This window comes from Rosa chinensis, chromosome 2, assembly GCF_002994745.2.
Source record: "Rosa chinensis cultivar Old Blush chromosome 2, RchiOBHm-V2, whole genome shotgun sequence".
Taxonomy (NCBI): Eukaryota; Viridiplantae; Streptophyta; class Magnoliopsida; order Rosales; family Rosaceae; genus Rosa; species Rosa chinensis.
In genome coordinates this window covers 68,223,524-68,236,017 of record NC_037089.1, presented here as the reverse complement: position 1 = coordinate 68,236,017, position 12,494 = coordinate 68,223,524, and the positions used below count along the sequence as shown (strand labels likewise).

The following is a 12,494-nucleotide window of genomic DNA, read 5'->3' as shown; positions in this document are numbered from 1 at the left end:
ATGGAGATGCATGGAAGTGCACTAAAAAGTCAACTTTAGCACATTTTCATACTCCGGCTAAGAGAAGCGAGCTAGACAAGGAAGGAGGAGCGGAAGCCTAATAAAACGAACTCCAAATGAGTTGAAACTTTTCAGTTCCATTCTAGATATCCTAAGAATCATTTCTTATGAAGAGTGAAAGAATTAGTTCGGAGTGTAAGGCCTTCAAAAGATTGGTCCCAATTTCTGACTAAAAGACGAAAAAGGGAAAAACCGGACCTGTACGGATTCAGGCAGAATTTTCGGCCAAACCACGATTAACTAAGCTCTGAAATTTTACCATGATGATCTACACTTTTATACACTACTAGAATTTTGGCCTTAGACATCATGACAATTACATCGGTGAGGAATTCACGCGATGTAAAAAAATGTCATTAACATCGATTCCTCAAATACCGATTTCTATGAATATTACTGACATCGATTTTTACTGTTGACCGATGTCTACGATTTGATTCTGAAAATTTAAAAAAATGCGGAAAAGACTAAGTTAAAAATTTCAACACGGGGGAACAAAATTTTCCTTTCCCTCGCACTTAGGTCAGTTTTTCCACTCTCTCTAGCAGCCCATTTCATCCTCACTTTATTTCTTTCGTTATCTCTTTGGCTCTTCCCCGAAACGCTAGCCCTCTCCTCTTTCTCTCCCACTCTCTTTTCACGGCCACCACCGACTCCCTCTCCTCCGCTCACTCCCTTACTGTCTCTCTCCCCCTCATTAACTGCTAGCAAGCTCCCTTACTGGAATTGACATAGATGAAATCTATGCAGCCACACTACAAGTTCTTACGAGATATGATGGAGCTTCCCCAGTCGCAAAACCCTAACTCCGGCAAGCCTCCAAGGAGATCGTGCCTCCGACTTCAGATCTAACTATACGGCCATCAAGTCCAACACTCCAACCAGACAGGATCATCAAAACCCTGGTAATTTATTTGTTTTCATTTCGCTTATTGTTCATATTTCACAAAACAAAATAATGGATCCCGATTTCAAATTTTGGGATTTCGATTTCGATGACGTTGTGTTAATTGGTGGCTGTTTTGGGTCAATAAATAGGAGGTAAGCTAGTGTACCAGACCACTAAGAAGGGCAAGATCTTGATTGTTCTCTTACTAAATATGTATATTGTGCTTCATGGTCATTTGATTTTCCATTTGAATTCCGGTCATTAGAAGTTGCACTAGAAGCTATTTGTACTTCTCTTGATGCTTGCACAAGAGAACTAGAGAGTGATGCTTATCCAGCTTTAGATGAGCTTACCTCCAAGGTAAAATCCTTGCTTAGCAAAAATTTTCATTTTTCTGTTTTATTTATTTACCCTGACTCTGTTTGTGTAAGGAATGAAATGTCTTGATTACATAACCGTGTTCCATAAACCTCATTACTACATCGAACAATATATTGTCATACATTGATGGAAGGAAAAGTTTTGTAGATTCCTCTCTTTTGTTCAAAAAGTTAAAAGTTGATTGCAGATCAGCAGTCGTAATTTGGATCGAGTGCATAAGCTGAAGAGTGCAATGACCAAGTTGACAAATCGGGTTCAAAAGGTAAGTTTGAGTCATTCATCTTATGTCCCAGCTGGGATTGTGTGCTCCCGCTCGAATGGCTTCATGTTAACTTGATTTGATATATGCTTATTGACTCTCCCTATATGAACTAGTGATTAATGTTGTTCGATGTACTTTGACTATAGTTGAAATTGCTCCTTACTGTGGTTAATCTGTATGGAGTTATGCACGGATTTGTTCGTGATTTAATTCTCTAATCAATTCCCTTAATGTTATGTTGTTGTGGTCCTTACCAACAGTGTAAAATCACTAGTATAACATATAAGTTAAAATTTACATATATATACGCTTGATTCCTAAGTGGAATACTGGATGTAGGTAAGGGATGAACTTGAACAGCTACTTGACGATGACGATGATGATGACATGGCTGACCTTTACTTATCAAGAAAGTTGGTTGGGACTTCACCTGTGAGTGACTCTGGTGCTCCAAATTGGTCTTTCGCCTCTCCTACTATAACCATAGGCTCTAAAGTATCCAGAGCTAGCAGGGCAAGTGTAACAACAGTTCAGGAGGAGAATGACGTGGAGGCTAAGAAGAACGGAAACGGGTACGAGTTTCCGGATATGATACGATCGGAAACGTGGAAACGGCAAATCTTAAATGTAATAGGAAACGGAAACGTGAAGGAAACGGTAATTAAATATATATATATATATATATAATTAGAAAAAGAAAAAAATATGAAACATAAACAAAGTACTAGTTTATGACAATCAAACATTATCAATCCAAATGTTCAAATAAAAGGTTAACACAACTAATAACAAGTCAACAACCATCAACTTCATTCAACTTGGACAACATCCTCAAGGTCTTCATCTTCAAACAAAATCCCTTCTAATTGTGGTTCATCAAGTGAAAGGTAATAACAATCGTAAAGCCCTCAACTTTTATTTAGTTGCTCCTCCTTTTCTTAGCTCCCTCATTGCCCGAGCTCCAAGCCCTCTGAGCTATCTCTTTGTCTTTGTTTAAAGAGAGGAGAAACAAACAAACCACTCCCCCATAACCAAAGGCTCAAGCTTTTGCAAAATAAATAGAGAAAACAAATAAAATAAAATAAATGGAGGAAGAAAAAGAAATGGTAATAACAAAGAGAGAAGAAAGTAGAAGGGTCCTATAGGAGGGAGCATCATTTTTAGTAGTAGTACTACTTGCCAGAAAAAAAAAAAAAAAAAAAAAGAGTTGGGAAAGAAAAGTCAGTTTTTTTTTTTTTTTTTCATTATTTCCAAGTAAAAAGTCAATTTTATCCCCACGTTTCCTATTTATTTACATTTTGGCGTTTCCACATTGGATACAGACGTTTCCAAACCGTTTCCGAATTCGGATACGCATTTCCGAGCGTTTCCGGGCGTTTCCAACCCGTTTCCGGGCGTTTCCGAAATGGGAAACGCGAGCATTTTCGCGTTTCCGTGCATCATAGCGTGGAGGAGCTTGAGATGTTGCTCGAGGTTATAATTTTCTTAGGTCTTGTACTCTTGTTAGTTAAGCCAAAGATGAGGTCTAAGTTGAATCTTGTTATCTACTTTGCAGGCCTACTTTATGCAAATTGAAGGCACGTTGAATAAATTGACCACGATATGCACTAGAATTGCTGTTTCAGCATGCTAATATCCAATTTATACAAGATAATATTGTGATTCCATTTCTTCTTACCAGCTGCGTGAATACATTGATGACACAGAGGATTACATTAACATCCAGGTATTGATTTGGAAACATGATATTAAGATTTCAATACACTAATTCCACACTAGCTTCTTCTAAGCTATGTAGAACCTTTTAAGACTGACATGACTGATCTAATGCGTTTTTGTTGCAGCTTGACAATCATCGGAATCAGCTAATTCAGGTAATGTCTTTTAGGATGGATTTAGAAACTCTGCCTGTATTTTATGATCAGTACATATCCCTTTTGATAGTTAACATAATAAGTTCTCTGTCACATGCAGCTAGAGCTGTTTCTGAGTTCCAGAACTGTTTGTGTGTCTATATATTCTTTGGTGGCTGCAATATTTGGCATGAACATTCCATATACATGGAACGAAAATCATGAGCATGTATTCAAATGGGTATGTACAGTGTAAATTCTTGTTGGACCATCACATTATCAATTTTAATGCTTAGGTCAAACCTCAAATTGAAAAAAGAAAAAGAAAAAAGAAGGTCTTATATGTGTTGATCAGTTGCAGAACATGGAATAAGTCATTACAGTTTCAGTCTCCTTTGGTGTTCAAAGCTACAGAACTATTATATAATATCAGGTGTAACTAAGTAAACTGAATGGTTTTGTTGGAATTCATCATCAGTGCAGAGATATATAAGAATTGTGAGAGGAACAAATGAATGATATATTATTGATAAGAAACATGCTAGCAGCACATGAAACCTAAACTTATCTAAAATTTGCCATCTCATCCTATTCTAATTGCCCTACAGTTTAGTTGTCCTATTAGTTAATTATGAAGTGGGCTGATGGTTCACTGTTTATGTTAGACTCTCTATCTAATGTTTATCGGTCTCTCACATCCCCCCCCCCCCCCCCCCCCCCAAAACCCTTCTCCTCCCCTGCTAGAAAAACTGATCATTTTTTTTTTATCATTGCAGTTTCTGGGAAAGCTACTTTGACTGTCTAATGGAACGGTCTTCAAACAAGTAAGAATTTTAGACTATTTATCTTTTAGACTACTCAATCCTGTGTTCTGCACTTATGATCTATCTGATATTTTGTGATTGCATGAGTGCACACTTATGCTGTGTCTGTAAGTTTAAACATCTCATAAATTGGACGGGCTTTTGGGTGCACAGAATGCAAATTATAGCGATTAAATGTTCATAGCCTTAAGGTGGTCTTGCCCCACTGCGTAGTTTGTCATGTTTGATTTGTTTATTCAACCAAATAAATTGAAATTGACACAGCACAATTTGGTCCCAATATCTGTCAATTCCTACCCCCATACACTTTTTTTTTTTTTTGGGTAGATTGTTAGGAAAACCAAGACTAATCAGAAAAACAGTGAATAATTCATTATATGGCTTGAAAATAGTATTTATTGTGCTGGTCACCATGTATTCTTGAAGTAGTTTTATTCATTGCTTTTATTTATTTATCTTACAGAAGCATGAACAACTATTCCTTCTTTTGGCCTTGGTGAGCATGCTTTGGTTGTTGGAAGACTTGGCCTCTCTTCGAGTCTTTCTACTTTATAGTATCCTAATTCTCATTTTCTTATATGTCCTGGACCCATTGTTTCTTATTCTTTGAGTGCCATTATTATGATTCTTCAAATGTGGTCATGTGCTTCTTGGAAAGACAAGTCCCTCAGTCCGACTATCTTGAAACTTCTCTGTCAAATGTGGTCATGTGCTTCTTGGTTAGAGTACAATATTAAACTCTGCTAGCAAAAGTACTCTGAATAAATTAGCAGAAATGTCTTGGTCTTAATTTGTGTAGTGCTTAAAATACTTGTGTTGCAGGACCCAGTAATCAGGCCACTACATGAACTGGAGAAAAGTAACTTGGAAGATATTCTAATTAAACGACCAGCAGAGGAATGTCTTGTCTCAGTTGCTGCGTCTCTTTTTCCATGACTGCTTCATTGAGTTAACTCAGATTCATATTATTTAAGTATATTCATATTATTTATAAATGTAGTGCATTATTATAATAATTACGGGAAAGGCGGTCACCTCAACGCCTTGAGGCACTTGCCTCGCGAGGCTCTAGGTGGTCGCCTTCGCCTTCGCTTTCGCATTTGAAAACATTGGAAAATACCATTATTTACAAACATCAAGAATCTGGTTACTAAGAATTTTGACATTAAAATGTACCATTGAAGCTGAGGATACTATATAAGTTTTTTTCTTTTTCTTTTGTTGTCATTTAGATCACTATGCCACAATATTATTTACTCTCCTGCTTAGTGCACAAGAAACAAGAAACTTCTAGGGCGCCATGTGAAATATTATCTGTTGCAAAGTAGTATTTGCTTACTGTTATCATCTATTGTTGTTACAGGTCGGCCAACTATGCCTCTTTGGTGACTGATCAGCTATCTTTGGTGGAATTACACATGGTTCTGTATTTCTTCTCTATTCATACTTTTCCTGGCACCTCTTAATTATTTCCTTTACTTTTTGTAATATGAGCATAAAAGACTAATAATAACAAATTTGGTTTATATCATCATGAAGACTGGACTAGGACTTCCTGATCTTGATGCATGGTACATGATTGAAACAATAGCTGAGAAGAACAACATTGGATACACACAATTTGTAAGTAAATTTTTTGTTTCCTTTTGGTTTCTACTCAAGTTACAGTAGTATCCTTGTGTTTTATTTTATTTTATTGCCCCTTCCTCTTCTTTCACTTTTCCACTTGAATTCATAAACTGATGATGTTCCTTAATTTTTTCACTGGTTTTCAGATAAAGCTGAGGGGGTTATTGTCGCATGTTCAACAACTACGAATTGGTTACTGGGGAATCAGTTCTTTCAAGGCCCAATCCATGTCTCATGGATTAGCATCTCCACGTTCAAAAGATGCTGCAGTTGAGAGTCAGCAACCTGTTGAGGCCTCCGGTGTTGGGAGGAGCTGGGTTCAGAGCATGTTCAGCAGGGATAATTCAACCAGATTAAACTCTTTCAGTCGTGTTCGCAAATGGACTTCTGATGGTGGCTCTCCAGGTATTTCAGTTGCTAAAATTAGTTGCTTGCATTTTATGTTTTTTCGATACATCACCATAATTTCTTGTCATGAAGCTACAAATGAAAATGGGACATCTCGTAAGAGAGAATTATCTGCAGCTGGACAGAAGAAAACCCAAACCAATGTTCTAGTACTTAGAGGCCATACTGGCCCTATCACTGCTCTACATTGTGTAACAAGGAGGGAAGTTGGGATCTAGTGGGTGACCGTGAAGACGCAGGTTTCTTCATCTGTGGGAGCACATACTGCACGGTGAGCTTCGCATTTTTATTTGCTTCTACCATACAACTCCATTCACAAGAGTCTACCATACAACTCCATTCACAAGAGTCTATCCTATAAAGAGTTATATTAATTCTTTCAGCAATCTTTCAGGTTAAGATCTAGGATCCTAGTTTACCCGTTGATTATGACTTATGCTATTGAATATATCCAAAGTGGGCAGCGAAGACTCAGAAAGTATACACCCAAGAGGAACTTGACAAGGTCCTCATTGAAGTAGCTGACTATTTGCAGACTTTGCTATAGATGCTGACTCTACCAAAGTGATTTTGAGTAAGGCTAGCTAGATTTTGTAGAATCATTTTGAAGTAGAACGTTGTACAGTTGCAGGTGAACTAAACTGCATATAGTTATTAAAATGGTCTATTTTGGGCTAGCCTTGATGTAGGTTGGGGTGTTTTTGCCTATTTTTGAAACTATTAACAATTCTGCTGTTCGACAGAAATTAATGCAATGCCCCATATTCAATTAATTCAGAATGTCATGTTGTTGAATGTGGATTACAAGCATTTTAGCAGCTATAATTAATTTCTTGGACATCATCTCATATAAAAGATATGATGTATATACACCTGTTTCAAATCAGTGTTAAACTACAAAACGATGTCCAGAAAGAGATAATACATCAGTTTCGAAACTAAAATCGATGTCTCATTTTTTATGGATAACGACGTATTGAGTAAGAAGCGATGTTTAAAAAACTAATCGACGTCGATGTAAACTACAGGGAACGATGTCTGGAATCAATGTGGAACTCGATTTACAATTTAGGAAACGATGTCTGGAATCAATGTGGACATCGATTCACAATTTCGGAAACGATATCTGGAATCAATGCGGACATCGATTCACAATTTGGGAAACGATGTCTGGAATCAATGTAGACATCGATTCACAATTTGGGAAACAATGTCCGGAATCAATGTAGACATCGATTCACAATTTGGGAAACGATGTCTAATGGTAAAATGGACATCGCTCCATAAAAGGAAACGATGTTTATTATAATAATGCACATCGTTTATTATATACTAAGGAATGTAGATTGAATCTTAAATAGTAGGATATATGGAAAATATGTGTGAACCTCACAAACGACAGGCAAAATGAAAATAATCTGATGTCTGATACCATAATAAACATCGTTTCTAATATGAGTAACGATGTTAGAATGAATATTTATGCTATTGGACCTATACTTCATTAAGCATTAAATGCCAAAATATGAAGGTTTAACAATATCTAAACACACTAATATGTTATCATAATAACTGTTTTACATCGGTTCCATAAGCTTATTCGATGTCTATTGTTGATCTGGACATCGGTTTTTGACCGATGTCTTTTTGTTCGTGATCTTTAACATCACCCACTAAGACATCAGATGGTTTTTTTTTTTAACATTGGTTTTTGGCCGATGTAAAAGGCAAAAATTCTAGTAGTGATAGGAACATTTTGGGAGGAATAAGTTGAAGGTCAATTCCGAAGTCTCAGTGGAGACTCAATTGAAGGAAACTTCAGAAGCAGAAAACAAAGTCAAAACATGGCAGCTTGGCCTAGAACCTTCTTTGGACTGATTTCTTGTGCATTTTTGAAAGGTCTATGATGCTGAAATTATCAAGGAGAGCCCTAGAAGAATTCAACAAGATTATGGCAAGATTAGTCCATCATATTATCCCATCCCTATGCACCTTCTCTCATTTGGTTGCCAAATTGACTTTGGTGACCCAAAACCACCCCAACACTCTTCATTTTTATGTTTCCCGGCCATGCATAATAAAGAGAGCAGCTGCTCCTCTCTTCTTCCTTAGCCATATCTTTTCTACTCTATACTCTCATAACTCATCATTACTTCCCTCTCTTTACTCTATCTCTTCCATACATCTTTCCCTTGTTTTTAGGATCTATTACCACTCTCATACTCCACCTCCATGCTTCTTACAATGCTTGAGCTGCTCCCTTTTGCTTCCGTTCATTATTTTATTCCTCTTTCGTTCTCTCTCTCTCTCTTCTATATATAAGCATCTCTTCTCACAAGGAAGAGGCATCACTCATTCCACCCCATTACATATTCTTTCTCTCTTCATCTCTTTCATAAAACCTCCATATCCACCAGCCAAAATCCAAACCCATAATATCCATACTCCTCAACCTCTATCACCACCACCATTACTCCATCACTACCATCAAAGTTGGCCAAAGGAGTATCATATCTTCATCACCATCAAGAAGCTTATCATCCATCCATCCATTCCACCATCAAGGAGGATTCAAGAAGCATTGAAGGAGGAAAACAAATGAGGAGCTAGCCATTGATTTGTCAAGCTTCAACTAGTCCATTCTTTCCTTAACTCTTTAATTTACCTTGATGTACTTTATAGATTTGATGCTAATTTGTATGATTATGAGTGAGTAGTTACTGTGTTGGGGATAGGGTTGAAAGCCCTAGCCAAACTTGTATGAATTGTCGTTTTAATTTACATTTGATGTTATTTGTGATTTTCATCTTCATATGCTAATTTAAGAAGTGAATGCATTCATTCAAACTTAACTACTTTGAATGTGTTGTCTTTGTTATCTCATGAAAAATGTTTTGAGAGTAGTTAACCTTGAGCATTGATAGATCATGATAGCATTCTCTATGTGCATATGAAGGTTGTGAGTTAAAATCACCTAGATCTAGGATTGATTTGCTTGCATGATTATCTAAACTCAAGCTTTATGCATCTAGGAACAATGAATTAAGACTTAACCGGCAATACGATTTGTTCTTAGGTAGTTAATTCTAGACTTATCCAATTGGAATTGATACCATTATAGGAGTTTAAGCCTTTGTAGTCTTATCCGGATGCAAAGAGGCCGGGTAATTGGGAAATTAGAATAACATCACTTGTATTTAAATTTCAATACTTGCAAGGGAGGTTAGTGGTAGACAATCCAACCCCTAACTCCATCCATTATATTACTAGTTTAGTTTAGAGTAGTTTATGTTATATTTGAGCATTTATTTTAATTTGGTTCACCACTCTATCCAACAAAGAATCTCACTACCACTACAATGCACATACTCACCATGAGTCTAGATTTCTGGTGAATTTAGGTTTGTGATTGTACATTTGCATATTCTAGCTCTCCTTAGGTTAACACCCTAGCTAGTAAAAGGAATTCAATCCTAGTGGGTTCGACAACCTTTCTTAAATCCCTATACTATTACTTGTACCCCTTATACTTAAGGGTAGCTATTTGGCTAACAGGCGGCGGTGCCGTGCCCAATAACCCTAGGTACGGCGGCATGTCCTCTATTTCTAGGAACATTGATCTTTGTAGGCACGTTTGCAACTGGTATGTGTGATCTCGTCACTTTAGCAATATCAGAAAAGGCGTCAGACATCGAATCTTCTACTTTCTGAAGATCGAGAATTCTCCGCACTTCAATTTCAGTCTGTGCGGTTCGGGGATCAAGATGAGACAAAGTGGGGACAGACCACTACAATTCCTGTTGTTCATATTGAATATTAGTGTTCTTATCTCCCCCTAACGACAGGAAGACTATCTCATCAAAGTGACAATCCTCAAATCTAGCGGTAAAAAGATCGCATGTCAAGGGTTCTAAATAGCGGATAATAGTTGGAGAATCATATCCCACATAAATGCATAATCGTCGTTGCGGACCAATTTTGGTACGCTGTGGCGGCGCAATTGGCACATAAACTGCACACCCAAAGACATCAGGCTCCTACCCAGTAACCATCTAGGAAGCAGAAAATGGCTAAGTGGCAGTGGATCTCATACGAATAAGCACAGCTCATGTAATATTGCATAGCCCCAAGTAGAAATAGGGAGATTGGTGCACATAACCAAAGCTCTAGCAACCATTTGAAGTCTTTTAATGGCAGCTTCTGTGAGACCATTTTGGTTGTGAACAGGAGAAGCTGGATGTTCAACTTCAATCCTAATGGACATGCAATAATCATCAAAAGTTTTTTATGTAAACTCTCCAGCGTTGTCAAGATGGATTGACTTAATAGGATGATTAGGGTGTGAGCCCTTAACTTAATAATTTGTACTAGGAGTTTAGCAAATGCAGCGTTCCTGGTGGACAACAGCATGACATGTGACCAGCGTGTCGATGCATCAACCAACACCATAAAATATCTAAATGGTCTGCAAGGTGGTTGAATAGGTCCACAAATATCACGTTGGAATCTTTGCAAGAATGGAATATTTTCTTTAATGTCCTTTGCATAGGATGGTCTCAATCCAAATTTTACAAAAAAGCAGGCTTTACAGAATAAGGTGGGCTTTAGAAGCAACCAATGAGGATTGTGGTTGAGCCATGAAGTCACAGTTGACGTTAGAAGTAACAAGATGAGTCAAGGAGGCATATATGGCATCAAAACCACATCTGGGCCACAGGGGGAAGGCAACGCCGGCCTTTAATGGCCGAACTTGCATAGGGATGGCGCCATGAGGCTCATATGCTTGTCCTTGAACCAAATTTCAATTTTTACTTCTCTTTGTTCTGAAGAATGGATGTCTGTGTGAAGTCTTTAATATACGGATCATCATATCACGACCTAGGTGTCCCAAACGGTCATGCTAAAGCCTATATGTATCGGAATCTCATAAGTCATCTCTCATGACATGGTTTGATTCAATGATTCAAATAGTGGTTGCGTACAACCCACTAGAACGACACATATATAAGTTTCTCTAAGACTATTTTAATTTCGTAGTCATTAGAGGTGATGCAAAAGAACTCCTGTCCATTCTCACAATGTGTTTCCACATGAAAACCATGGGCTCTTATATCTTTAAAACTCAATAGGGTTCTTCTAGCCTTAGAAGCATATTGAGCTTCGGTGACATTTATAATTGAGCCATTTGGCAACAAAAATTGGGCTGGTCCTCTACCATGAATCAATTTTGAAGATCCAGCCATTGTAGTCACAGAAGATTGAGTAGGCGACATCAAAAGAAATAATTGCCGATTTCGAAGTATGGTGTACATAGTAGCACAATCCACGAGGCACTCTAGCTCTCTAGGAAATATACTAAAAAATAATAAAGTTCTAAATTAAAAAATGTCCAAGACATTCAAAAATAAATTGATACTTTATTAATGAATATAGCCAATGATTACATCAAAGTTTCTTGACCGAAAATTTAATCCAAAATAAAAATCAATTCTAGACAAATTGTAGCTAGTCACTCAATCCTTTTGGTAACTCCAATTTGGTTGTGACCAGGTAAAGTAAGTCAAGATTTTGGTGGAGCTATATGCTCACTTGTAAAACTGTTCTCTCAGTTCAAACTTTTCCTAGACATCACAATTTATTGGATAAGCCTAGTGAGAAAGAGTTAAAACAAAATATCATTTATTGACTAAGGCATAATTGCCATTACATAATTCTTCGAAAATGAAAGGACTGTTCTAATCAAAATCTGTGGCATCTTTGTGCACTTCTTCTCCAGATTTGAAGTTCGCTATGGTGAGGTTGACGTCATTGTCATCACCATCATCTCCTTCTGCAACAAGATAGACTTCTTGCTCCCTTAGGTCCCTATATATATGCCTTGTATTATGTAGCTAACTTATAGCTTGTATTGCATTGTTTGAACCAATATTCAATAGATCCACATCTATGGCATGCATCGTTGTGATTGCCTCCCTTGAATTGAGGTGCACCTTGTGCACTTGGGCCTTTTTGGCATCCATTTTGGACGATGACGCCATCCTTATGGCCGGCAGCGTTGCTGTTAGCCAAATAGTAACCCTCAAGTATAAGGGCCAAGTTATAATGTAGGGATTATGAATAGGGGATATCATACCCAAGGGATTGGAAAACTCATTCTAGCTAGGGAAAACCTAAAGGGTGCTAGATGA

The 12,494-nt window shown here is 37.4% G+C and overlaps 2 protein-coding genes across 5 annotated transcripts; both read left to right on the top strand.

Annotated features, from left to right (window-relative positions):
• LOC112184843 (magnesium transporter MRS2-I) lies at positions 1-4,128 on the top strand. Its single transcript, XM_040513551.1, has 9 exons — positions 1-16; positions 877-965; positions 1,518-1,592; positions 1,932-2,144; positions 3,045-3,065; positions 3,148-3,192; positions 3,274-3,318; positions 3,437-3,466; positions 3,567-4,128. The coding sequence occupies exons 1-9, from the start codon at positions 1-3 to the stop codon at positions 3,699-3,701; spliced, it is 669 nt and encodes a 222-aa protein (XP_040369485.1). The 3' UTR covers positions 3,702-4,128.
• Positions 4,129-4,180: 52 nt separating this feature from the next.
• On the top strand, positions 4,181-6,539 carry LOC112184910 (DENN domain and WD repeat-containing protein SCD1). Of its 4 annotated transcripts, XM_040514887.1 has the most exons (6): positions 4,181-4,269; positions 5,092-5,218; positions 5,630-5,690; positions 5,809-5,892; positions 6,045-6,303; positions 6,379-6,539. In XM_040514887.1, the coding sequence occupies exons 2-6, from the start codon at positions 5,169-5,171 to the stop codon at positions 6,522-6,524; spliced, it is 600 nt and encodes a 199-aa protein (XP_040370821.1). In that variant the 5' UTR covers positions 4,181-4,269; positions 5,092-5,168; the 3' UTR covers positions 6,525-6,539. The 4 variants fall into 4 exon arrangements, with proteins under 4 accessions (XP_040370821.1, XP_040370819.1, XP_040370818.1 ...); XM_040514885.1 differs by having other exon boundaries at positions 5,633-5,690; positions 6,045-6,539; XM_040514884.1 differs by having other exon boundaries at positions 6,045-6,539.
• Positions 6,540-12,494: the final 5,955 nt, after the last annotated feature.

Coding starts and splice junctions, on each gene's coding strand:
- LOC112184843 (XM_040513551.1), top strand. Junction 2,145..3,044: donor AGGAGGAGAATGACGTGGAG/GCTAAGAAGAAC, acceptor CATAGCGTGGAG/GAGCTTGAGATGTTGCTCGA. Junction 3,467..3,566: donor ATCGGAATCAGCTAATTCAG/GTAATGTCTTTT, acceptor TGTCACATGCAG/CTAGAGCTGTTTCTGAGTTC.
- LOC112184910 (XM_040514884.1), top strand. CDS start 5,169: ATGTCTTGTCTCAGTTGCTGCGTCTCTTTTTCCATGACTGCTTCATTG. Junction 5,691..5,808: donor CTTTGGTGGAATTACACATG/GTTCTGTATTTC, acceptor ATCATCATGAAG/ACTGGACTAGGACTTCCTGA. Junction 5,893..6,044: donor ACATTGGATACACACAATTT/GTAAGTAAATTT, acceptor ACTGGTTTTCAG/ATAAAGCTGAGGGGGTTATT.